Source organism: Rhinatrema bivittatum, chromosome 8 (genome assembly GCF_901001135.1).
Source record: "Rhinatrema bivittatum chromosome 8, aRhiBiv1.1, whole genome shotgun sequence".
In the NCBI taxonomy this organism is placed as follows: Eukaryota; Metazoa; Chordata; class Amphibia; order Gymnophiona; family Rhinatrematidae; genus Rhinatrema; species Rhinatrema bivittatum.
The window spans coordinates 188112094-188137233 of record NC_042622.1 but is presented as its reverse complement, the minus strand read 5'-3'; the positions used below and the strand labels follow the sequence as shown (position 1 = coordinate 188137233).

The window sequence follows — 25140 nt, the reverse complement described above, 5'->3', positions numbered from 1 at the left end:
GCTTGGAGATCCATCGAGAATTGGCGCAACAGTGCCCTGGCTATGCCTGTTTTTGTAATGGTGGACCCGGATAAGTAAGAAAAACTTCTAACAACTCCATTTCCTTAGAAATTAAATTAAATTAAAAAAAAATCTGAATTAAAAAAAAACAACAAGTATCTTAGTTCATTTGTTTGCTGTAACTGCCTGCTGCATTATTTATAAAATTGCATTTATGCCTCTGTTTAAAAAAAAAAAAAAAAAAAAAAAAAAGGGATTGTAGAAAATATTGGCAATCCTTTTTCTCTCCTCAGCTGTTTGGTGTGGCTGCAGTCTTACCTTTTTCAGCGAGTACTTGTAGGCTCTGCTGGCATATTAACTAGTAAGTCGGGGGAGGGGGAGGCAGGATGGAGGGCAAACGAGAGAAAGAGAGAGGACAGCACAGAAGAGTCTGGAGCAGTGACATGAAAAATGGTCTTGATCTGGAAGCATGGGTGCAACAAGGCATGGGTGAGCTCGGAGAGAGATGGCACGCGCCCTAGTTGCCAGCCTGCATATCTAAGCTGGCACTCAGTAATCCTGAAGCGCGAGTAACAGTTCGGGTGCCTTTGAAGGCTTGCGTGCAGCGGCTTAATCGCATTTGGCTTCGTCCTGCTGGTTACCCCTGGGCGCGCCCTGCGAGATGCTTCCAACCCGAACGCAGCAGGATCCCCCGTTCTCTTTCCGACCCTGGAGAATTCTTGTTCTGTGCATTCATTTAAAAGGATGTGTTTGTTGATATCTTCGTTATCTTGCAGATTACTCACAAACTTCAGTGAGCTATGATCTCTGTATAAAGCTGGTATCGATCTGCTACTGGAGTTAATTCATCCCGGCATGAAATTCTGTTTGCAGCTTTATCCAGCGGAGTTATCGGCTGACTTTTATTGAACCTGGGCAGTGCACATAAAAATAAAGACAGACAAGGGCAGAGATTATTGCGGAGAAGAGAGGCTTCGTGCAGGGTGAGGAAAGGCGCTCTGTGCTTGCCGCCATTCCAGTCCCATAGCTTCTGGCACCCCCCCCCCCCCCCCCATTGCATATAAATCTGTGTTTTGTTTTTTCTCCTTTCTCCCCTTCCTTCTCATCCCCCCCCCCCCCCTTTTTCCTTTTAAAAAAAAAACCTCTCCAAACAGCACGACTAGGCAACAAGCGCCCTTGCCAGCCAGAGGGAAGTCTCCTCCAAGAATTTACCTTTGGCGCTGCTCCTTTAGCTGGCATGCGACACCCTGGCAGTGGAAGCTGTCTTCCCGCTCTCCTTGGGATCTGTGGCGCACCCGATCCCCGCCAGACCCATCAGGCTTTTAACTCTCCTCCTCTGCAATTTAGTCTGTATAGAGTTAGTAACAACAAGCATAATAAGTAATTGAAGCCACCAGTCTGCTGAAACTTCCATCAGTTCACCCAGTCCTTCTCCAGGTCATGGAGACCCTCCTATTTCTTCACTCTGAACACCCCAAAGTTCACCCAGACCTTCCCCACCCAATCAGTAGTAGACATTAGACAAGTCTGATATCAGTTGCACAAAATAATTACTCAACTAAGCTGCCAAATGAAGGTGTGCAAATCTCTTATAAAATAGCAACTTGTACGCGAACCTCATGGGCCTGTCCTGCATGCCCCTAGACCGCCCTTTTTTTTTGCACGAGTAAATGTGCACGAGACCAAAACTATGTACGTGCTTTTAATGTTTATAAAATAGTGCGAATGCTATTATGTACAAGCTACTTACGCACATGTATGCTAATTTTATGTGCGTAAATGTTTTGAAAATTCACCCCAATGTGAATGGAAGAAAAATTCTAGAAGGGAATCATGAGATGAGACTGTTCTTCAGGAATTGAAGCTCCATTGATCCCTCGTTTTTCGGTGAATGGAACACGCGCGTTCTCGCATCCATACTGGGTGTTGAGTGTACTAGATATCGCCTGTCTCCCTGTTGGGGTTCTCAGGTTGATGGTCCACTCTCTGCTTGGTATAGACAAAGATACAGCCTGGGAGAACACAGGTTATAGATTTGAAAAAGCCCAGGCAGTCTTGATAACGTTAACAACATGGCAGCACTTGAACAGTGAAACAATGCATATGCTGTGGCATAACAGGGAGCCGCGTCACAACATTAAGCTTTGAGTGTAGTTAATTGTTTTGTATTTGTCGTTGGAATTATTTGTGATATTTCCACGGGGTCACCTAAGGCATTCATTTCCATCAATCACCAGCTGCTTATGACTCAGTAATCCCAAGAGTGGCAGTGACATTTTGTGATGACATTATTAAGGTGTCGTGTTAGTAGAAAGTTCGTTTGTTTTGTATATTACATTTATAAATCACCTTTCTGATGTAAAAAAAAAAAAAGATTTACAAAATTATATTTTTCATTAAGTTAAAAGTGAATGAAGTTGTGGTGTGGGTGTTGCTGATGTTGTAAATAAGGCTTCGTGCCCATTCTTTTATGTGCCGTAGAAGCCTATGTAGAAAGAAATTTTTCCTATAGAGACAAAAATGAGGAAAAACCCTTAGTCATTCATGGGTACAGTGATCATCAGTGTTAAGTTTGGGAGCTACTGGGCACATCGGTGAAGCCACATGCCAGGTTACCTCCTTTAATTTTACGGCTTCATCAGGCTAGCATGAGACATTTACAACGACTGGATACATCTTTGATATATCCACCCCCATCTACCTTGGTGCCTCCAGAACAAAGGTGCTCTTCCAAGAGTGCCCATGGAATCCCATGTGGACGTTAATATAGTGAAGATTTTTGATTGGTATTAAACTATTCGGAGAAAGACATGATGGTGATGGCGTATTAGGGAAGATGAGAAAAACTGGCTTGGACAGATGTCAATGCTCTACAAGCGCTCAAAGCATCGACGGGTGACAGCTGGGATATATCATTGCACTGTGTACAGGAATAGCTGGGCAAAATTCGGTGGCGTTTAATAAACTTGAAAATCTTGATAACTTGGTGAGGGGAAGAAATCTTTGATTTCTTAGCTTTCCCAGGATTCCCTTTATCTCACCTAAGGAAACATTTAAAAGATATTTGGTAGTGGTGCCGAAGGTACCTGAGCAGGCAGTCCCTCTGGTCTCGAAGGTGAATTAACTACCTCTGTACAAAAAAGGGGAATGAAGTGGAAAAGGATTTTCAAGTCTGGTTACCAATTGAACTGCTTAACTTGGATATTTCTAATGTGCTGGAGACTTCTGATAGTGAACAGGCAACTCCTGAAACCATGATTGTTTCCTTTTGTTTTAAAACTGGGCAAGAGATTGGATGTTTCATAGACACAGTATCGGGACCTTTTTACATCTTAAAGTCAGAGTATTTCCAGATGTGGCGAGACAAATTCCGAAAAAGAGGAAACAGTTTCTTATAATGAGGCCCAGAGTGTTACAACTTGGGGCTTTTTTCCTCTTAAAGTTCCCATGTAAATGTTTTATTAAGTAAAAAGATGTATCATATGTATATATATATTTTTTTTGCAGCCTTCTCAGCTATCTCACATTTTAAGTGACAAGTTTCCTCGATGAGATGAGCCTTCGGTTTCTACTGTTACTTGACTTTCTGTATTAGATAATTTAGTCCTCCTATTTGACGTGCTGTTTTGCAGTTAACGAAACCATTTCTTTGAAGTGTGAATTGGATCTCCACTTGTTTAGAGGACTTGGAATGATGTGCACATGTTAATTATGTCTTGAATATTTTCTGTCTATTTAGCTCTTTTCTCTTATGCCTACCTCTGCTTTTCCTTTTCAGAGTTGACGCTTGGATATTGAAATTTGCAAAAGCATAAATGATTGAAAAAAAAAAGTTAATGTGAAAGAAACCTTGTTAATATGTTTGAAAAAAAAACCCCAGCAAAAACATAAGAATATCAGAAGTGCCAAGCTGGGTCAGACCAAGGTCCATTGAGCCCTGCATCCTGTTTTTCATGGGCCAGTCTGGGTCACAAATACCCATCAGATCCCCAGTAGTTGACCTATTTCTTGTCTCTCAGTCCCAGGTGTAAGTGCCTGCTTTCCCCAAGTCTGCCTGGCTAGTAACCATTTATGGTCTTTTCCTTCAGGAACTCGCCCAGTCCTTTCTTGAACCCCACTATGTTAGCTGCCTTGACCGTGTCTTCCGGCAACAGATTCCATAGCTTGATGTGCATAGAGTGAAAAATATGTCCTACGATTTCTTTTGAATCTCCTGGTCGCTAGTTTCTTGGGGTGTCCGCCAGTCCCAGTGTTATTTGAAAGGGTAAATAACCGTTCTCTGTTTACCCGTTGCACCCCACTTATGATTTCATAAATCTCAATCATATCCCCTCTCAGTCTTTTCTAAGCTAAAGAGCCCCAATCTGTTTAACTTTCCCCATAAAGGAGATTATTCATCCCCACTTTCATCATCCCCTTTAACACCAAACCTTTTGATTTTATGTTCCTTGCTATAATATTAGAACAAATAACCACAAATAGCTTTTAGGTCTGAATTGAAGTTATATCTGCAACTATATTTACAGAAGAAATTTGCCAAAATTTCAGTAGATGTGGTTCAAAAAACAAAATTCTCACTTAGCCCTACTACCCAGCCTTCTAAACTATAGGCTCTCTTTTTGTAATCAGCCTGCTAAAAATGTTGTTTTTCTTAAGCCTGATACTCAGTTGTAATCTCTCTTTTTTGGGGGAGGGGGGGTTGGGTTAAGGGGGATAGCTTTAGGCTTCCAGCTCAGTCAGAATTAGCCTTTTACTGGCCTACAGCGCCATGACTCAGCCATCACAACGACAGTCCTCTGCCAGGATCCGCAGACCATTGCTTCCATCAGGACCTGGTAGACATGTAACCTCAGGCCACTGGATGTACCATGGTCCATCCCAGTGGACTTTGAACGCTGCCCATCAGCAGCATCCCTGGCCGATCCAATGAGCAGAAACTTGTCTTGGGCTTCAGATCTCCCCTCATGGCAGCTGAGCTATTGGGTCAATCTATAACACATATTACTGTAGTTACTGGATCTGACACCTCTCCATTGGTCTATGATCCTCACCCATCGTCACTGGCAGAGCCATTTCATCAAGAAGCCCAGGTTGCCAAGATTATCCACTTTTAAGATTATAATATGATTTCCAGCTTCAGCTGATCTGCTCTATTTTAAAAGAAATTTGGGATGTTAAAGGGCTATCCTAAAAGCCAGTCCTGAAGAGCCACAATCAGCTTTCAAATAGAGCATAATTGCCATATGTTTCTTGCTTTAAACCACTATCTGGTATTAACTTAAAGAATAAGGGGAAATGGTTAAAAACTGAATGTGCACACATCCATTGCATAAGATGTTTCGGACCATTAAGTTCAGCATCTTTTGAATTCATTTTAACAAGGATCTACTACATCTTCAGCTATTGATTGAAGAACAGCTAGTGCAACATCTGTTCAAAAACCCCAACACTTAAGACCAGGTTTTTTTATTAGCTTTAATGAAAAAAAAAAAAAAACAAGCAAATGTCAGAGATCATTTGCCTTGTGTGTGTTTCTACAAAAAGCAGAAAAGTTTAATCTTTAATATTTTTGCCAGAATGCATATCTAACATGATCATGATAAATGTCTTTCTGGTGATAAAGTAGACGATGGCAGATAGGGACCTGTTGATCCACCTACTCTACCCAGTTAGGGTATATAAATTCCCATACTTAAACCAACACCCAATCCCTGCTTCCCCCGTCCCCCCATATCTTTTACACAGCCTGTCACCCCTGCTCCAGCCGGTGCTTTCTGTTAGGGATGTGCCGCTGTTTTTAAATGACTGGAAACTCACATCTGAAACAACAGGAAAAAAACAAATGTCATTATGCTTCTGCATTTTAGCATTTGCTGAGCAATCGAGGATGAGCTAAAATGCAGAAATAAACTGAAATGAAACCAATAGAAGTAAACGAAATGAAAAATGAAGCAAAGGATTTTCCCATACCTCAGCATCTATAATTCACTCCTTTATGGAGATAATTTTCCAAAGGATTTATTAAACATAAATGGGCTTTTGAAAACTGTTATTTTTATGCATATAACTCCTTTGAAAATTCACTTCTCTGATGCTGTATCAACTCTGTGGATGTACGCTGCTTCCCAAGCATTGCACCTAGTTTCACCTTTTCAGCCTATTTTTGTTGCTCATGTTTATCAGGCCTGGACGAGTGATTATAGATGGACCAAAGCAATTAATGAAATCAAGAACTAGGTTTTTTGTTCTTGGGAACCAATTCATTTTCATCTTTCCTGCAAAAGGAGCACAGTGCTAATTGCAGTTAGTATGGCTTTATATACCAATTATTAAGCTGTACAAAGTCCACTTCACATGTAAACAGGTAGACTAAAGAAGGTAGTTGCTTATAAAGGTCAATATTTCAATAGAAATATTGTGAGGAGATGCTAATAGCTATAATTTGTAATTTTTCTTTTCTATATGTATAGAGTAGTTTATTAGATGCTTGAATAGAATTGGAAAATAACTGGGACTAGGGGAAGTTTGTCCTTTTGACTTGCAATTTCTATTGCCAGAAGTTGGTTATGATTTCATTTTTAAATAAAGCAATCTAAGGTCCAGCTCGTTGGCCCTCTGGCAGAGGCTGCGTTCTGCCAAGTTCCTGAGCTTTGTGTTTTTCACCCTGAATCTGGCAGGAGCTGGGGAGAGGCAGAGGCAGTGTTTAGCTGGCATGTGTACTGGGTTACCCTAGGTAGGTGCGAATGAAGTCTCATGGTACGGTAGATCCAGTTTAGGTCAGTTCTGATTGAGCTGGAAGCTCGCAGGAGTTTGAGGAAGGTGCTGGGCAAAAATGTTTTAACAATATTTATAGAACACCATAGGTAATTTTAGAGGACGATTTTAAAAGTGTTGCTCGTGCATAAATGCCCAAATACGCGCGTAGGTGGGTCACGCAGGAGCAACGTTCAAAAGCTGTGATTTACGCGCATGTATATATATACCCGTGCGCACGCCAAACAAAAAAAAAAAAGAGGGTGGGAAAGGGGCGGGGCCTTCCGGGACGGGCCAACACTTGCACACATAACTCCGTATTTTAAAATCAGAGGCTGCAGTGAGCGTCGGCTTGTTAGCCGCGTAACTTTACTGCTGTTCTGATGAGCAGGTCAGTAGAACTTGAGTTTAAGGGCTTACAGGACAGGGTGAGGGGTCCGGGTCAGCTGGGGGTGTGTGTGTGCAGGATGAAGACCCAGAAGGGTTTGGAAGACCCCAATATTGCTTGGGTAAACTGGTGGACGAATCGGAAAGACTGGGAACGTCCCTCGTGCGAGCAAGTTTTAAAATCTGCTGACATACGTGCGTTAAAGCCGGGCCTGGAGTAGGTTTGCTCAAGTAACCTCTTAAAATTAGGCGCATACTCGTGCGCAGTAGGCATATTTTAAATCATACTCACGCAAGTGTGCGTATGATTTAAAATTCCAGGTATTCGGGCACTTTCGCACTGCTGATTCACGCGTGTAAGGGTGCACTTGTGCTCATTTTTAAATTAGCCTGTTAGCTTTTAAAGCACCTACAGTGCCCACAATGGATGGGATAGCCTTGTGTTGGCTTATGGACTCAAGCTGGGGAAGGGAGAGGGAGGCGTCGCTTCTTTAAACCTTGAGAACTTAAATTTTGGCATTAACTGACTCCCAGCATATAATTTTCTATTAAATGCTGGGGTATAATTATTATTGTTATTATGACATTCAAAAAGAGGGCAAAACTTTGAAATTCAAACGCATGAAATTCGAGTGTCCAGGAGCTGAATATGTTTGGGGTTCTCTGTGCACTCCTTCCTGGTCCTCTTCATAGAGTAGCATTTTAATTATTTTTCTGCCACCAGAACTTTGAAATTATTTTTCTGCCACCAGCCAGGACTTTGTCCATGAATGCTTTACTGTAGTGAGATGATGATCATTTTTTTTTTTTTTTTTACTGGTAGCCATGCTTCATTACATGTTCTCATGAGATGCCTCTTTGAGTTCCCACAGTGGAACATGGTAGCACCATTGTCTCATGGGGCATTGAACACAAGAGGCTGGCATGACCTGCGATGGGTATTGAAGACTTCTACAGGTGTCGCATTTCTGTGGTTGTCTTGCCAACCACCATCTTGGTCACTCCTTGCATTATGTCAATAGGAAACAGCCATATTCTTCTGTGGAGCCCTGTAGTGGCTTGAAGTACTTTGCTGAGCTTTGGGTTCCGAGGACTCAGTCAGCAATTTCTTTGCCAATCACATTTCATGTTTTGGAACAGAATTCCTTCATTGCCTTTTTGATAAGATACTATCTAAACATTACATAAATATTATGTGCACAGAAAAGCACTTGACACTTCACGTTCTAGATCATTACTTTCTCAGGAGTGCCATTTATTGCGCACTATTTTGTAGTACATGCTTGTTACATTATTCTCTGTATCAAGATACTTCTGTATTAAAAAAAAAAAAAAAAAAAGAAAAATTATTAATAATTCTAATTTCTTCCTTCTGACCTTCTGATCAAGATACATCCATCTCAGATCTCACACACAGAATATTTCTGTCTCCCATTTCTACCACTGTTTCTTGCCAAAGATTTTGAAAACCAGAAGATGCATTGCCATCCCTATGCACTGTGGGGTAGATTTTCAAACCGCGCGAATTGGCGTACTTTTGCTGGCGCATCAGGCGCAAGCAAAAGTACGCGGGATTTTAGTAGATACGCTCGTAGCCGCTAAAATCCTGGATCGGCGCGCACAAGGCTATTGATTCTGTATAGCCAGCGCGCGCCGAGCCGTGTAGCCTACCCCCGTTCCCTCCGAGGCCGCTCCGAAATCAGAGCGGCCTCGGAGGGAACTTTCTTTTGCCCTCCCCTCACCTTCCCCTCCCTGGCCCTGTCTAAACCCCCCCCCTTACCTTTGTCGGGGGATTTACGCCTCCCTCCGGGAGGCGTAAATCCCCGCGCGCCAGCAGGCCGCTAGCGCGCCGGGACGCGACCTGGGGGCGGGTACGGAGGGCGCGGCCATGCCCCCGGACCGCCCCGGGCCGTAACCACGCCCCCACCCCCAAAACGCTGCCGACACGCCCCCAAAACGCCGCGCTGACATGCCCCCCTCGCCAAACCCCGGGACTTACGCGAGTCCCGGGGTCTGCGCGCGCCGGTAGGCCTATTGAACATAGGCGCATCGGCGCGCAGGGCCCTGCTCGCCTAAATCCACCCGGATTTAGGCGGATTTAGGCGAGCAGGGCTCTGAAAATCCGCCCCTAAGGCCTTTGAAACTGCTAGGTGGAAGTCCAGTTTTCATGAGAGGAGTAGAATGAATCCAGGCGTGCTGAAATGCACATTGGTTCCAAGGTGATTGCTTTGTGATTGTATGTAAGATAACCAAGAAAAAGGTTTTAGAAAGGCACTTAAATTATCTCCCTCATCGCGTTAAAGGTTGTTTTCTTTCCAGCCATCTTATATCTCTTTTCACGAGGTTTATTTGCATTATCTTGATTTCAACGGGCAGACGCACGAAAGCCATGCAGCTGAGTGGTAGACGTGGAACTCATAGAAGGTTGATGGAGGGTTGATCTAGGCATGAACAAAATCCTTAAGGTTCTCATTTTCTGTACTCATATTTTTTTACATTTCCTTTCTGAGGAGATAACAGTGTTGAAAGATATTGAAATTCAAGAAAGCATGGGACAAGCACAGGGGATCTCTGAGGGAGTGGTAGGAATTGTAGAGCTGAGCGGTTGGTGTGGATAAGCAGGCAAGATAGGGTGGTTGTTATTTTTTAATGCCATCACAATTCTGTTGTTTCTGATTCCTCCTATTGAGTTCCTTCCCACCATTATGGGTACAATGCAGCAATGTTGTGCTGATATTTATTACAACTCCATGCACACTTTATATTATGTGCAAAGTGTGACTACATCCCCATGCAGGTGTCATAGTCATGCACATAAAGCAGGAATACAGCACCGACAGTTAAAGAACAGATCTCTGCCAGAGGCCCATGAAGGCATCACACTGATACATATAAAGTAAGAATACAGCATGGCCGGCTGAAGAGTGAAAACCTTTGAGCTGATAGGGCTGTAAGACGCACACTCGTCACCCTAAAATAAAATAAAATTGTAATAAAAGAGAAGGGAAACATAGAAATAAAAGGAAAATATAAAAAAAAACACACCACTGGGGGAACAAGATGGTCGACCATTGAGATGCACACTGAGAAGCTCTCCTGCACTATTGCCTTTTTGATCTTCTTTTTCCTCGCTGCTATGCCCCACACTAAGCGCAAAGCAAGATTATGTGAGAACTTAGCTAGTTCTCCCTTACCCAGTTTGGAGCAGCCAAGAATCGAGGAGTTTTTCAGCGTGACGCCCATTTGACTTCCCGGTGCGGTGGCCGCTATGGAGGGGACCGTTGGGTGGAGTCTCCCTCCATTGGCTGAGGAGATCTCCCTGAGCCCGGGAGCACCGGAGACACCATCTCCCCCCAGGATGGAAGCGTTGGCTTCGTGTGAATTCTGGGGTGATTTCAAAGGGATACTGCCTGGAGATGGACCGCGGCAGGAGACGTGGGGAGAGCGGGAACACCGAACGCCGCAGAGGCAGTGGAGCAGGCGGTGGAGAGGCCTTTAATAAGAGAGGGCCTTGCTGGCCCCATTCTGGAACCTGCAGGAGCGGAACAGATATTGACTTTGAATCAAGCTAAGTCAGATCCTTGGATAGCTGGAGAGACAACAAATGTGCAGGTTGGCATTTTAAAAATTTCTAAACCTTGCAATATTACCTTAGAATCTCTGTGGAATGTTTTGGTCAATTTAGATTCTTCTATTTCCTCATTATCTTCTTTAGTTAAAGAAACTAATATTGCAGTAAAACAAAATTCAGCAAAATTGATGGTACAAGGAAACAAGATTGGGAAAATAGATCTTCAAGTGGAGAAAATGGAAAAGGTTCAACACCAGCTGGTCCAATCTGAGATAGTAAATTTGAAGAAGATCAAGAATATTGAGAACAGTTTACACTCTTCAAACTTGAGGATAATTAATTTCCCTATTATAAAACAACTATCCCCATTGGAACTGTTTAGGAACTATCTATCTCAAATTTTGAAGATTTCTGAAACTGCTATGCCTGTTTATAATCAAGGCTTATATGATCTCTAAACCTCAGAAGTATCTCAAGAAAATCTAAGTCCTGGAACATCATTGGATTTAACAGAATTTTTACAAACATCTCAGGACCTTGAAATTACATATAGAGGGACACTTTTGGTTAAGTTTGCATTTCATGTGGATAGAGATAATGTTTTACGTCTTTTTCTTCGTAAAAAATCTCTTTTGTTTTATAAACAAAAAATATGGATATATCCCTATCTAACAAGGGTAACTCAAATTAGAAGGAAAGTTTTCTATCACTACGTGCTGCGGAACAAGCTAAGGGGGGTCAGTTTCAGCTTCGTTATCCATGTAAATGCATGATTAGATATAGAAATGGTAAATATATATTCTTTGAACCATCTCAACTGCGCATATTGTTAGACTTCCCAGAAGGTTAACCGGTAAATAGATAATAATTGGTGGTTCTCATTGTTTCTTTTTACTGTATTTCATGAAACCTGCCCACTAATGTAAACCTCCCCCCTTTTTCGTTTTAATAATGGAGGTTGGATGACCATTTCTTAAATGTAACCCTTTTAGGTTTTTTCTTTGTTTGCTCTTTATTGTTCAACCTATTGCATAACAAGGTGTTCCTTGTGATAATTTGTGAAATGCATAAAAAGAAAAGAAAAAAAAAAAGAAATAAGAGGAAAATGTAGAACCATAAAAGCAGATGTATTGATGTTATGCTCAATCTCACTAAAAGGTCTGCTTTAAGTTGCTTATTTTAAGGCTTTCTGTATCCAATTCTAAACATTTCATAAGCCATTTCATCTACTTTATATTGGCAAGTAGTGCTGTTCAAGCTAGATAATGATCACGAAGGTTGCAATCAATCTCTGCTAGGGCAGTTTTTTGTGTCGTCATATGATTGTTTCACCGACTTTTTCTTGTTATAAGAAATGCGTTTGCTGTACTTCTTGTAAAGTTGCTATTAGTTACATGAACTCCAAACTTTCTACAGGCTTGGTTTTTGCTGAATATGTTCCTTATCGTGTTTTCTCTATATCGGCAAATTTGCATTTCTGTTATGTCTCATTGAGTTATTGTTAACGAATGCTTCATTTGTTTTCTTTCCGGGACGATTTGTGTTTAGCATGTTTTACAAGCTCTGCCTAGAAGCTTCCTTCTCAAACTGATGATTGGATGCTATTTAAATGATTTTGTCGCGCACTAGTCTGTGTTTGTTTCATTACAGCTTGGGTTGTGCTTTTCTATCTGGCTGCATGATGGAAAGGCTCTTCAGACATGGTAATTTAGTAATTTTCTGTTCTTATGTACTTGGGATTTTTATTAGATGAACTGAAGTATGGATGATTTAAGCTGTAATTATTTTTAGAACTCCAGAAGGGCTATGGTGGGGCGAGGTCTATTTTGAAAAGATTTATCCAACTAACGTCCTAAGGTTAGCTGGTCAAATAAGAGGTGTTCTTGGGATAGGGTTGTTTTTTTTTTAATTGGTTTTCAGCACTAACTGGCTTATTCTGATGGCACAACTCCAGTCACGCAAGCAGCTGTCCTAAATCTAGCCAGACATTTCTTGTCTGGCTATATTTAGACAGATCTTCAGCTTGAAAAGTAACCAGTTAGTTCTGGCTGAACATCTGATTAAAGACACTGGGAAAAATTACTTAGGTATCTTGTACGCTCATTGGATTTTTGAAAATTGACACTATCCGCCTCCTTCCACCCTATGTTCAAGGTGTTTGCGCCACCCCAAAACTTTTTTCTCAAGTTTTTTGGTCCACCTCTGGGATCTCGTACTCTTTTGAGAAGTAAAACACTATGCTGAAAGTCACATGTTGATATGTTTCTGGTGTGCTATTGCTGCTCCTTTTCCTTTCATGGCTAAGACACATCCCTAGTCTCATCCATCTGTAATACGCACTCTAGAGGGAAGTCATGAACTGGAGGATGTCTTTGTGGTGCACCAAAGTGCTCCAGATGAAAAGGGATGTGGTAAATAACTAGGGACAAGTTGTAATGGTAATGTAAACGTCTTAAAGACCGCAGTCTCTATGTGACAAATGATCACTGCTCTCTTATGATGAGAAATTCCTTAGAAATGTCTTGAGATAGAGGGTTTCTTTTAAAAATGGATTTAAAAAGAAACTTTTGTACAATGTTCTCAGTACAGTTTTAAGGATTTTCTCGTTCTTTGTTGCTTTCTGTATCTTGCTTTTTGCCTGTCTGGTCTCTTACATCAGGGAAAATTCTTAGTGCTGGGAAGGCATTAACACTTTTCATTAAAGGAGTATCTCAGAATTTCCAAAGACCAAACGTTGGGTGCATTCTTCCTTCCAGTAAACCTCTAGATTTGAGGATTTTTGAGTGGTCGTTGAATGTGTATATTGGATTGCATTCTTGTTTTGTGTTGGGTTGGATGGGGAAAATAACAGTTGATATATTTTTTAAATTTTTATTAGATCAATACTAGAGCTCTCTGTGCACCTCTGTCTCAATTCCCTATCTCTTGGCAATGTCTCTTCCATAGAGATGAGATTGGCAAACCTTTAAGTAAGGAGAAGAACTCTACTGCTGCTGGCATTCTTTTTATTACTTAATGCATGTGTCAGGTTGAGAAATTCAGATAAGGAACTTTTTTTTTTTTTTTTTTTTTTACAAAACTGGAAACATACTGGGTGAGAAAGTAAAAGCTTGAATATCTCCCTGGAGAAATCAGTCACCACCAGCCTTCACTAGCCAGAGTCAGAGATTCCACATCTTAGGCTTAATGAAGGTTCTTGAGTCAATAGTTCGTCTCAATGCGTTCTTTGGTTTTAGTGTGATCTGTGATGAGCTCTGTTCATAGAAGTTTCCTGAAGAGTTTGGAGGGAGGTCTTGCACCCATTTATGAAAAGGGGTCATTTGAAGGTTTACAGATTAGGCAGCCTCGAGCAACGGCTTACATAACAGTGGCTCATTGAGGTTCTGGTAAGCACCTGATGACTGGATTTTTTTTTTTTGAAGCATGAAGTTATACCTCCCGTACACTGCTGCTAAGTAGCTGAAGGACAATTTCCAAAGGCTTACAGCCATGTTAATACATATTTACTTGGGTAGATGGAGCTGGGTGAAAATCAACCCCTCTCGATGCAGTGAGAAGCACATGCTTTGACGTTCATAATGCTTGGCCTTTTAGCTGCACAAAAGAGCCATCGGCAGCAATGGGTTCAGATTCGGGAGGAAGACTGTGTTGGATGTACGTTTGATTATCAAATATGTGTGTGTATTGCCCCTGTTTTACAATCTGCAGATTAAGTGTAAAGTAGCCACATACCTTGCAGGCAGTTTTAGAATGGAAACACCAGTGGCTTCCTTTTGAAAATTTGCTTTAAGGTTACCACATAGGAGTGTGAGCTATTTAAAATTGCCCCCCTTGGATGGCAATTTTCAAAGGCATTTACCCAAGTAAAACAGTCTGACTGAATATTACCTTCCTTCACATACTTTTAACTACAGGATGAAAGCTGCCTTGCTGTGGGCATCTTTAGGTCAGGGTTGGAAAATCAACATGCATACATTCAATTTTCAAATGCATGTGTTGCTATTTTTCTCCTCTCTTTGCCACCTGCACAAAGCATGCGGCAGCTTTTAATGCTCAGACTTTGCCCTTGCAAATCTTGGAGAAACAGTGGGGGCACTTTCCGTTGGAAATTGTTCCTGATGTATGGGCATTAAAACAGCCCATGTGATTTGAAGCTACATGAGCTGTTTGAAAATTGTCCTCTGGGTGTCCCAATCCTTGAGGGCCTCCAACCAGTCAGGTTTTCAGGATATCCCTAATGAATGTGCATGAGGTAGATTTGCATGCATGCTGCCTCAGTTGTATGCAGATATGTTTCATGCATATTCATTAGGGATATTGGGGCAGATTTTAAAAGCCTACGCGCGTAAATCCAGGTGGATTTACGCACGTAGGGGGGGTTACGCGTGCCAGGCCTATTTCGGAGAGGCCTCGGAGGGAACGGGGAAAGCCAGCTGGTCTCCCCGAGGGCTCGGCATGCACAAGGTGCATTAATGTGCACCCCCTTGCGCGTGCCGACCCCTTATTTTATAACATGCGCGCGGCTGCACACGCATGTTATAAAATATGGCGTACATTTGTTCGCGCAGGTTTAAAATCCGGCCTATTCTGAAAACTTGACCTGTTGGTGGCCCTAAGGACTGGACTTGCCCACCCCTGGCTTACAGGTATCCTTGAAAAACAGCAAGGTAGGCGATCCAGTAGAGCCGAAGGGAAACAACAAAAGGGATGCCACAAAGAAGCCTTTTTCAATTCTTTATTGATGGAGACGTGAAAAACTGCCCGACTCTGGCCGAGTTTTGCCACATAAAGTGGCTGCCTCAGGGGCTCAATTAGCGTCAACCGTGCTTAAAATTCTATCGGTTCCGTTCATCAACGGTGCCATATACGATTAGCTGCACACAGCACAGATCGTCTCCACTCGATATGAAGTCTGCGAAACAATGCGACAAGGCGATAGCAAAAGCCAGAAGAATGCTGGGCTGCATAGAGAGAGGAATATCGAGTAAGAAAAGGGAAGTGATTATTCCCTTGTACAGGTCCTTGGTGAGGCCTCACCTGGAGTACTGTGTTCAGTTCTGGAAACCGTATCTACAAAAAGACAAAGACAAGATGGAAGCGGTACAGAGAAGGGCGACCAGGAAGGTGGAGGATCTTCATCGCATGACGTACGAGGAGAGATTGAAGAATCTAAATATGTACACCCTGGAGGAAAGGAGGAGCAGAGGTGATATGATACAGACTTTCAGATACTTGAAAGGTTTTAATGATCCAAAGACAACGACAAACCTGTTCCGTAGGAAAAAAATCAGCAGAACCAGGGGTCACGATTTGAAGCTCCAGGGAGGAAGATTCAGAACCAATGTCAGGAAGTATTTCTTCACGGAGAGGGTGGTGGACGCCTGGAATGCCCTTCCGGAGGATGTGGTGAAGACCAGAACTGTGAAGGACTTCAAAGGGGCGTGGGATAAGCACTGTGGATCCATAAAGTCAAGAGGCCGCCAATGAAGAGTGGGTGACTCGCCAGAATGACAGCTACTGCCTGGAGACAATACCCTTATTCAATAAACATACACATGCTTACTGTGACTCCAACATCGCTCTAAGCTTCAACAGCAAGAGGAAATGTGGAAAAATGGATTTACACTCACAAAGAGGGGAGTAGCTGGCTTGTTACGGCGGTTACTACCCCAAACCAAATAAGCCTGATACTTCACCTTCAATGCATATACAGCATAGTTCTCTGCTTCAACGGCAGGGGAGAAGAAAAAAGGGTTCGCACTCACAAAGCGGGGAGTAGCTGGCTTGTTACGGCGGTTACTACCCCAAACCAAATGTGTCTGATACTTCACTTTCGATGCATATCCAGCATGGCTCTCTGCTTCAACGGCATGGGAGAAGACTGATACATCACGCATTTCCAGCATAGCTCCCTGCTTCAACAGCAGGGGAGAAGAAAAACAACCAATAAGGACTGTATAACATAGTCTGGGTAAAACAAATAAGCATGGGTGTAGCTTGCTTATTGCGGCGGTTACTACCCCTACTACCCCTAACTAATCAAGCTAGATATTTCAATGGTGGGGGTGGAAGGGAAATAGAACCAAGAGCTAAGAGAAACAGATAAGTATGAGAGAAAAAATGTGTGAAGCTTGCTGGGCAGACTGGATGGGCCGTTTGGTCTTCTTCTGCCGTCATTTCTATGTTTCTATGTGGCGAAACTCGGCCAGAGACGGGCAGTTTTTCACGTCTCCATCAATAAAGAATTGAAAAAGGCTTCTTTGTGGCATCCCCTTTGTTGTTTCCCTTACAGGTATCCTTGGACAGCAGAGGGGGGAATGTGCATAGAGAAGAGAATTTAGTGAAAAGTATCTCAAAGCCCGGGGCTTCTATTCACTCCCTAAGTGTGGCAGATGGGAGGTGACAGGGCAAGATCTCCACCTAAATGTCCCATTCAAGTCTCTTTAGTCATGAATAGTTGACATTTGGGCAATGTCGCCAACCGGCTACAGATTCACCTGAAAGGGATGAGCCAGTCCTGGATTGATTCCATTACATGCAGGAACTTGTAGTTCTGATTTCCCTATTGCAGTCCCAAAAAAAAGTAAGACTACAAGTCCCTACATGCAACTGTGTAAACCTTGGCCTGGATCAACCCTGGTGGGCAAATCTGGAGCCAGCAGGCAACCCTACAGCTAGGGTGCCAATATGATGGGGTAATAGTTGTCATAGGGGATTTAACTGGGACAAGCAACTTGTTTCACTCAGACCTCAGGTAGACAGTGCCTAGAAAGAACAGAGGAGCATGTTGAGATACCTGAGAAAGTACGTGAAATGCCTTCCAAGCTTCAATAGCAAGTTGTTCAAAAAATGTTGACGTCTGAGTTTGAGATTAGAGACTACGAAATCTCTCATTGGCTGGTGTTACAATTTAAAGTACACACTTGTATTTCCTAGCAGAAGGTGATTAATTGTTTGGGATTTTTTTTTGTCTACCTTCATGATTAGAAATTTGCTGATCATGCATGTCTTGTTTAACTGTGATTTAAATCTGAGGATATAGGGCAAAGGAAGGAAGCACATCTGACAATATGTGTTCATTTTCAGAGCTGCCTTCATCAGAACACTTAAGTGTAGCAGACGCTACATGGCTGGCCCTGAATGTCGTTTCTGGAGGAGGAAGTTTCTCCAGCTCTCAGCCCATCGGAGTGACCAAGATTGCCAAATCAGTGATTGCACCTCTTGCTGACCAGAACATATCAGTATTTATGCTCTCCACTTATCAAACAGACTTCATCTTGGTAAGAGAAAGTATCAGAAAGTGCTGTGTACGGCATGGATCAACCAAGTATTGCATGCTCTACTCCGGCAATATGCGATTCATAAAATGTTTTCATTGGCAAAGTGTGTTGAGTGTGCAAAAACTTGCATTTTATGTTGAGATAATTTCCTGTGCCGGCATGAGGAGGAAGAAAGCTATCTAGTGGAAGAAGGTTGGATTTTGCCGAGGTACCTGGGATTTATACTTTTGCTCTTTCAAAATGTGCCGTGGGATCGTTTAGGGTCCACATAGGGAAACTAGATCTTTGTTTAATGTTTCATGGATCAAATGGTCTTTAGAGCAGGAACCCTTACACTTTTAAACAGATGTTTTACATCAAAACACATGAAAAACTGTGGTAAACATTAGCTTAGGGGTTGATGTACTCCAGGCCTCCACCTGCACTGATCTAGTAGGAGAATGAGGAAACATAGCAAGAAAGATGAATAATACCATGTGAATAAATAAGTAGGAGCCGAAACTGCTCCTTAATCAATGTCCTAATGAAAAATGATGATGATGGGCAAAAATGCAAAGAGAATTGCTTTGGGGAAATCTTCTTATTTCTTTGCCAGGAGGCCAAAACTGTAGTGGAACTCAGGAGTACATCAGATAAGACCATAGGATTAGCAGGGAAGGTAAACCGGAGAACAAGCAGGGTCGGTGGTACTGCAAAAGACCATCTGATGCTTTTTCTGTGATCCTGAGCTGTCTCAGGATAAGGCCAGTCTTCTCTTTCGATGTAACTCTCCTTGTACCAATATCTTCTTGTGAAGTCTCAGGACTGATAATGAAACATTTTCCCTTTTCCATAGGTGCGTGAGCGAGATTTACCCTTCGTGATGCATACCCTGGCAGCTGAGTTCACAATACTGAGGGTAGTGAACGGGGAAACAGTAGCTGCTGACAATCTTAGTGTAACAAATGGATTTGTGAAACCTAAACTGGGTGAGAAGCGTGTTGACTGTGTACCTATAGAAATCCTACAATAGCAGCTACAGCCACCTTAGGGTTATTAGATAACTTGCATTTGATTGAGGAAATTGCACTCAGTACATTGTTTTGTGACCACAAATAGGCTACGACCGATGTTAACAAATCACGATAAAGGGCATAATCATTTTTGTCCACATAGGTCTTCAGCTTTGATAAACTCTGACAGTAAAACCATCTTCAGACATCAAATTACCGAGGAAACTTATCGGTGGTTTTGAATATCTGAGTGGACCATTCTTGCAATTTCGACATTGGTCGCAGGAATTTCCAGTGCTTTGTCTAAGTATAACCCGTCTGTTGATCTCTCTTCCAGTTCAGAGGCCCGTCATTCATCCCCTCTCCAGCCCCAGTAACATGTTCTGCGTCACCAGCCTCGATCCAGATACGCTTCCCACTGTTGCTACTCTGCTAATGGATGTTATGTTTTACTCCAATGGGTAGGTTTTCCACAGCAAAACACATCTACATGGTGGAACCTTCTTATAATGAATTGTTGTCATGAAACAGCGCTATCGGATCAATTTATGGATCGGGAAGAAGAATAGATTAATAAAAGCAGAAAGCGTTCATGTCAGCTTGCATGCATAAGTTTGAAATAGTGCATCTTTTATCCAGAGATGTTTTTTTGTTTGTTTTTTTTCCTCCAACTTTTGGAAGGACAAAATTGCACGGAAAAGAATTGTGCATGTGAAAAGGTGCACAAAAATAGCACCAGGGAACTTTCCCTAAAAATTGAGCACCAGGCCAAAGTTCCCACGCTGCTGCTTGCGTGCTATTTTTCCAGGGTAATTTTTTTCCCTCCTCCAAAAGTTGCAGGAAATTTTAAATCTGGGGGCAATAGATGCATCGTTGTGCAAATTGATTGGCAGTCTGTCCCAACCCCCACCCCAGCTGCTTTTTACCCAAAACTTCTATCTGGCATTGTGTCAGGAGAGAAAATGTAAATCTGGCATTGTGTCCTAGATCCATGTCAGGAACTCAAGAAAAAGCCAGCAGATACCCGCTACTTGGATGAAAGACAATAAAAACACCTTAGCCCTGTATCACTTATAGCTTAGATGTCACAATTGTGAATTATGCTCTGTTTTCTTATGTAGTAGGATTGGGACAAACAAAAATTCGTGATTTGCCCAGCATGGGGAGCAACGCTCGGAAGTCCTCCCCAGGCATGAAGTCTGCGGGTCGTACTGTGCCCTCGGATTGGGCGGGGAATTTTCAGAGAGAGCTGCGGTTATTTTTCTCTCTCTCTGCTTGCGTGGCTGCAGGAGCACGGATGCCGTGCCCCTCCTTTTTCTGCAGATATTTTGTGTGGGCGCTGAGGTTCAAAGGGAGCTGCGCACGTACCTTCCCTTTGAAAATTAGGCACCCGCGGATTTACCCCCTGGGCGGATAGTTTGAAAATTGCTTGACCCCCTGCCCTCCCCCGGCAGTGTTAATTAAACGCGTAAGGTACTTATTTAGGCCTTTTGAAAAAGTACAAATGCTGGTATCGCTAGTCACATTTTTGAACTACATGGATTAATGCCTACATTGAAATATCACCAGCACTTTCCAGCTAAATCTTTGATGAAGCTCAGAGCCGGAGCCAGGAGCCAGACACGTGATCCGAGCTCCTGGATGGCTTTAAAAGGTTTGCTTTTGGAGGGGGGAGGAGGGTGCAGAGGAATGGAAAGTGGGGGTGGGAGAATGGAAAGTGGGGGTGGGAGAGGAAGGGGAATCGTTTAAAAAGCAGTGGCGCTAGCATTATTTGTTTTTACATTTTGGGGGAGAAGAAGGCGAAGGCTTATTAGGCCTAGAGACCCGCAACTTTACTTTCCATTTTGAGGAAGGGGGCAGGTTGCAGCATTGGGGCCACAAGGCCCTCATGTGAGCTTTTTAATTTAATTTTTATTTTTCTTTAACTGCTTTCCCGGCGATATTCCTTCAACGCATTCTGGGATAACTTCGCAACCCAACCGGCGATGTTCAAATCTAGCCAGTGAGGTTGCAAGTTATCCGGGTAGGGCTTTCCCACTGAATATCCCGCTAAATATTTGGGTTCTCAGCTGGATAAGTTAAGCTATTGGAGGCTTAAAAAAAAACCCAAAAAACCCACATTCTTGCTTACTAGCCAGATTGTGCAGTTTGATGCAAGCAGCCTCTCTGGCTCTTTAACCCCGAGAGCAAAGAGATGATGCACCTGCGGGTTATATTATTGTCGGTCTGCCCTGTGACTGTTTGTGTATTTCTTGTTTTTTCTTTGGCACATTTCAGCTGCTATGAGTTTTTTTTTATGAAAAACAGATCATTTGGGATGTGGAACCTCAAGGGCTACAGATGACGTCGCGGTGAAATGGTTCTTCCTCCGTGCTACTGAAGTTACTTTTCATCCTTATTAGAGATTTTTTTTTTTAGCTGGCATTCCAGTTAACAATCGACTGAGTCCAGGGTCCAATACGTTTTCCTGAATTTCTTATTGGTGACTGCTAGAGGACGTATGTGACGTCCTCCTTGTGGTTAGGTGTGCATTTAATGCTGAGGTCTCCTAGGGTTTTGCCCAGCTGACAAAATGCCACAGCGGAGCCTGGATGGTTTGATTTTTTTTCTTATCCCTTGTAGGGCTTGAGATATTTTGGCTAGAGCTGCCATTTTGTATTGCGCGTCTGTACTGAAAGTCGCCCCGGCCCATAAAAAGTGGGATCGTTTCTCTCATGTAAAACTTTTCAGGGTTGGAGCAGTGAATAACACCCCCCCCCCCCCTCCCCCCAAAGTGCCTGAAAACTCAAGAGTTAGCAGGATGAATGCAAGAGACCTTTGACACCTTGGTGACAAGCTTTCCCCTTCTCTTTTTATTTGTTTTCTTACAGAGTAAAAGAGTCTGTGGCGGGCGGTGATGACTCTGGCCACATTCGCTTCTTTTCCTTTTCTCTCATCGAGGGATACATCTCCTTGGTGATGGATGTACAGACACAGCAGAGGTGAGGCCAGGCTGGCTGCAGCTCCCGGGTTCGTCGGATTCCCGATGATTCACAAATCCGAGCATGGCAGGGTCCCTTCTAAACGCCCCCTTGGGTCATCTGCCTGGGCAAAGGGCGCTTCTGTATTTTCGCAGCCTGCCTAAGGAAGGCTGTCCCCCACAGCGTGCGTCTCAGACGGAATGTAGCTGGGCTTTCGTGCACGTTTAGAATTACTCCGGAGTGACTAGAGAGCGCCACGTCACAAGGGATGGGCCAAGCCAAGCTTGGTTTTGTTCTGTTGTGTCTGTGGGCTCGGAGTCCTGCGCAGATGTAGTGGGAGCAAAACCAGGCCAAGCAGTCACGTGCCACAAGTGGGTCGCTTTGGTAACCCCTGGGGCTAGAAAGAAATAAAGAAAACTACTCTGGCATCTGAAGAGCGAAATCAGTAATGGGTCAGCCTGTATAAGAACATAAGTTCTATAGTTATACAACAAACCCCCCTTCTCAAATATCCCACCTTTTTGGCGTCCTACTCCTTACAAGACCTTCATAATAGGCATCATTGTGCGGCAACTTGTACCATTGTTCACTCTGCCTTATTTTTAATCATCGGTCAGTCCATATTTTTTTAAGATTTTTGTGCTTGAAAATTAAAGTGCTCCGTGCTTTTTAAAAATTATTTCTCCGATTTTAAATTTTGTAAATTGTGCAACATCAATTAAATAGAATCACTTAGCTTATAAATCCTGTCCGTTTTCAATGTTGTGGCCTCTTATCTTCACATCCGATGAATTTTAGCAATGTGATCTATCTCCCCATTGCTTTCTTGTGTCCGTGCCCCGGACACAAGAAAGCCCCGGACACAAGGCACGGACACAAGGGCACGGACACAAGAAAGCAATGGGGAGATAGATCACATTGCTAAAATTCATCGGATGTGAAGATAAGGGGCCACAACATTAAAAACGGACAGGATTTATAAGCTAAGTGATTCTATTTAATTGATGTTGCACAATTTACAAAATTTAAAATCGGAGAAATAATTTTTAAAAAGCACGGAGCACTTTAATTTTCAAGCACAAAAATCTTAAAAAAATATGGACTGACCGATGATTAAAAATAAGGCAGAGTGAACAATGGTACAAGTTGCCGCACAATGATGCCTATTATGAAGGTCTTGTAAGGAGTAGGACGCCAAAAAGGTGGGATATTTGAGAAGGGGGGTTTGTTGTATAACTATAGGAGAGAGGACTGATCCCTAACTCGTACTATAATTGAGTGTCAGTTGAAGGTTTTTGTCTGTAAGAACATAAGTTGCCATATTGGGTCAGACTGAGCATCCATCAAGCCCAGCATCCTGTTTCCAGCCATGGCCAATCCAGACTACAAGTACCTGGCAAGACCCCCAAATATAAAATGGATCCCATGCTACCAATGCCAGTAATAGTAGTGACTATTCCCCAAGTCAATTTGATTAATAGCAGTTTATGGACTTCTCCTCCAGGAACTCATCCAAATCCTTTTTTAAACCCAGCTACACTAACTGCCCTAACCACTTCCTCTGGCAACAAATTCCAGAGCTTAATCGTTCATTGAGTGAAAAAGAATTTTCTTCAGTTTGTTTTAAATGTGCTACTTGCTAACTTCAAGGAGTGCCCTCTAGTTCTTCTATAATCTGAAAGAGTAAATAACCAATTCCTATTTACCTGCTCTTGTCTTCTCATGATTTTATAGACCTCTATCATCCCCTTCAGCCATCTCTCCTCCAAGCTGAACAGCCCTAACCTCTTTAGCCTTTCCTCACAGGGGAGCCATTTCATCCCCTTTATCATTTTGGTCGCCCTTCTCTGTACTTTCTCCAGTGCAACTATATCTTTTTTGAGATGCGGCGAGCAGAATTGTACACAGTATTCAAGGTGCAGTCTCACCATGGAGCGATCCAGAGGCATTATGACATTCTCCATTTTATTTGCCATTCCCTTCCTAATAATTCCTAATATTCTGTTTGCTTTTTTGACTGCCACAGCACACTGAGCAGTTTTCAAAGTATTATCCACTATGATGCATAAAATCTTTCCTGAGTGGTAACTCCTAATATGGAACCCAGTATCGTATAACTACAGCAAGGGTTATTTTTCCCTATATGCATCACTTTGCACTTGTCTACATTAAATTTCATCTGTCATCTGGATGCCCAATTTTCCAGTCTCGCAAGGTCCTCCTGCAATTTATCACAATCCACTTGTGATTTAACTAGTCTGAATAATTTTGTGTCATCTGCAAATTTGATCACTCCACTTGTCGTTTCCCTTTCCAGATCATTTATAAATATATTGAAAAGCACTGGTCCAAGGACAGATCCCTGAGGCACTCCATTTTTTATCTTTTTCCACTGAGAAAACAGACCATATAATCCTATTCTCTGTTTCCTGTCTTTTAACCAGTTTGTAATCCACGAAAGGACATCACCTCCTATCCTATGACTTTTTAGTTTTCATAGAAGCCTCTCAAGAGGGACTTTGTCAGTTGTCTTCTGAAAATCCAAATTCATTACATCTACTGGTTCACCTTTATTCACATGTTTATTCACCCCTTCAAAAAAATATGTAGCAGATTTGTGAGGCAAGACTTTCCAGTGTGCCCAGATTATCACCCAGGGCTAATCCTACTAGATCTTCAGAGCAATAACTCCAGTATTAAAGTGAATGCAGTCTTGCTGACTTTGGCATTCATTGGCCTGGTAGTGTTGGCACTTGAACTCAAAACGGTTGACCTTGATTGCTCTACAGTGTTCAAATTCGTTATATTGCAAAGTACTGCTCAGCTCTGAGGCAGAAGTTGGAGGCTGTATTGTATTCTCTACTGTTGTGTATTAGTGCAGTCCCGTTCCCATTATGCAGTGCTTCTTGACATGTAGTGGAGATAGTGCATGCAAATCTATCTTATGCATATTCATTGTGGATGTGCCGAAAAGGGAAGGTAGTCCAGATCTGACTTGATAAATACTAGTCTAGAGAATGTCCACAAATTTCCGAGCTGCCTGGGGACAGTTCAGGAAATCCAGGTGCGGCCAGGTTAGCCTAGGTTAGAGCAGCGCGATGAGAGCCCTGCAGGGAATTAGTTTCCAGTGAGTTTCAGGGCAGTGCCGATCACTCTGCCACCTATCCTGGGTTTCACTGACCAGGCTGGGGAGGGAG

At 42.7% G+C, this 25140-nt stretch overlaps 1 protein-coding gene across 1 annotated transcript in view; it reads left to right on the top strand.

The window, feature by feature from the left end:
- Positions 1-25140, top strand: part of CASTOR2 (cytosolic arginine sensor for mTORC1 subunit 2) — a 223095-nt gene that overhangs the window by 182945 nt on the left and 15010 nt on the right. The window contains exons 3-6 of the mRNA XM_029613087.1: positions 17798-17991; positions 18827-18959; positions 19321-19444; positions 21854-21964. Of these exons, the coding sequence (XP_029468947.1) occupies positions 17798-17991; positions 18827-18959; positions 19321-19444; positions 21854-21964 (562 nt within the window). The remainder of the gene's footprint in view (positions 1-17797; positions 17992-18826; positions 18960-19320; positions 19445-21853; positions 21965-25140) is intronic.